The 2,341-nt window shown below is 37.6% G+C and overlaps 1 protein-coding gene across 1 annotated transcript; it reads right to left on the bottom strand.

Moving 5' to 3' along the window:
* Window positions 1–190: 190 nt before the first annotated feature.
* LOTGIDRAFT_176466 (hypothetical protein) lies at window positions 191–598 on the bottom strand (the record flags this gene model as incomplete). Its single annotated transcript, XM_009050284.1, has 1 exon — window positions 191–598. The coding sequence occupies one exon, from the start codon at window positions 596–598 to the stop codon at window positions 191–193; it is 408 nt and encodes a 135-aa protein (XP_009048532.1).
* Between the last annotated feature and the right edge of the window lie 1,743 nt (window positions 599–2,341).

Below are 2,341 nucleotides of genomic sequence, written 5' to 3'. Positions count from 1 at the left end.
AGTTATAATTACTCTATTTATCAGGCAAACATTGTATTACAATATAATATATCACTTTGTCAGTTAGCTGCGATTTCTAGTTTTTTAGAATTTCATCGTTAATGTTTGTTTGTGTTTGAACTCTAATAACATGTCCATTATAGTCCTCAGTCTTGATCTTACCGTTGGTAAACCATGCGTTTTTATCTGTTTATGTTTGAGTTTCTTTTAAAAGTTTCACATTTGTAAGAGTCATGTCTTCACATATTGATATGGAGCTTACAGCTAGTTTTCTTCTGGCCGTTATTATGGCTTGCTTATGGTCTCTCCTCAAAAGTCTTACGATTTTACCTCTGGGTCTGATCGTTACCCCAGGTTTACTTAGGTCGGGGGTATTAAATCTGCCAACTCTATGAGCTGCGTCTATAATGAGATCGAACTGTATGTTGAGTTTATTTCGGAAAATATCCTGGGCTATCTCAACTTCCCCTTCACTTTCCGGCACTCCAAAAATACGAATATGAGATTTCCTGGAGTATTGCGCTAGCTCATTCATGTTGTCCTCTAGGTTGATTATTTTATTTTTTAATGTTTCAATTGTATTGTTCGTTTCATCCATTTTGGTACATTTTTCAGTAACTATGTCTGACACTTCATTTTGAGAGATTGCACATTCTTCTATCCTGTTTGCAAGCGTCTCAAATCTTTCATCAGCATATCGTTTCAATTCTTTGAACCGCCTCTTTTTGTCCCGAACCGTACTCGGATAAATTGTGGCTGTCTAAACGCGGCTATAGTGTCATGTAGGTAATAAGAGAGAGCAAACAACTTACAGATATAACCTCTGCATGATAATTGTAAGGATATTACTTGATACTGCATAGATAATGCAGACCACAGTTATGTTATGTTATGTATTATTAACTAGAGTTACGTCCCTTGAAGGTACATCACGCCATATTGAATACTTATGTCACACTTATTTCATGGTGATTAAACTTTACGTCTTTAACAAGGACTTGAGTTATCAAACATCACAATAATGACTTAATTGTTGTCTGTAGTATTTGAAAATGTAGTTACATACCTATAGTTAAGATTGTTATGAGTGTATTTTTTTCTCTTTTCAGAATATCACTTCCATTTTCTACATTATTATATAACATATTCTACTTGGAATGAAGACATTCTATTAGTGCCATTTTTCATCATAAAATAAATACATATCTTTGAAAGTTCCTTTATTGAACAGTTAGCTGAATACATGGTTGTATGTTCTGAATAATATATGTAATAAACATATAATTATATAGTTAAAGATGAGTTTCCTTATTTTCTAGTGTCAACTTAAGCAAACTATTTAATTTCAGATTCTCTAACACCTTTTCGTCTGCCGTTCCAGGACCAACTCTAGTTCATTTGGTAACATGGAGTGCCTATGGAGAAGTGGACTATGCCTAAAAACTACTACCATGCGTGCAGTCCACTGCCCTTGACTATATGCACAGGCCAATCGAGTATCCAGTTCGATATAGAGTGGTCAGTCACGTTTCCTTTGGCCATTTTGGGGTACTCTTGTTTAGTATCATCGGCAACTCATTTCTTCTTATTTGAAGTACACATAAGACTCTCTAGGATCTATGCAAGTGCAGCGATACAATTCGGTTTCTGGGACTTATGCAATGCAATACGGCTGCGCTTTTATGTCTTTTTCCTCTGTTATCTACTTCTGGCTATATAGAGAACCTCGGTTACTCTCAATCAGAGGTGATTAGTGAAGTACTATAAAACGATGATTACTTATCAATGAATGTGTCTTAAGAAGGGAGATTACCTATTTAAGATAATCAGAGGAAGATTATCAAGTAGTGATTGGTGATCATCTATTACTTGTAGGCACGTGTCTTAGTATTATGCATGTAGCCAGACTATGATTACAATACGAACATGAAACTGAAAAATTATTTCAAATAATTCCACTGTCCAGCTCTAGAATATTTAGACCAAATCCAGGGTCTTCCCCATCCCCACTCATTCAACTCGCCACGGTCCAGCGACTACCAGCTGGGCTGAGGTACACCACTGTCCAGCTCTAGATTATTTAGACCAAATCCAGGGTCATCCCCATCCCAGCTCATTCAACTCGCCACGGTCCAACAACTACCAGCTGGGCTGAGGTACACCACTGTCCAGCTCTAGATTATTTAGACCAAATCCAGGGTCATCCCCATCCCATCTCATTCAACTCGCCACGGTCCAGCGACTACCAGCTGGTCTGAGGTACACCACTGTCCAGCTCTAGATTATTTAGGTCGTCCACATCCCAGCCCATTGAAGTGCCCAATAGGTGAGTCGTCAGAAA

The sequence above is a fragment of the Lottia gigantea genome, assembly GCF_000327385.1.
Source record: "Lottia gigantea unplaced genomic scaffold LOTGIsca_1481, whole genome shotgun sequence".
Lineage (NCBI taxonomy): Eukaryota > Metazoa > Mollusca > Gastropoda > Lottiidae > Lottia > Lottia gigantea.
The sequence above is the reverse complement of the archived record's forward strand: the minus strand, read 5'-3'. Positions and strand labels throughout refer to the sequence as shown.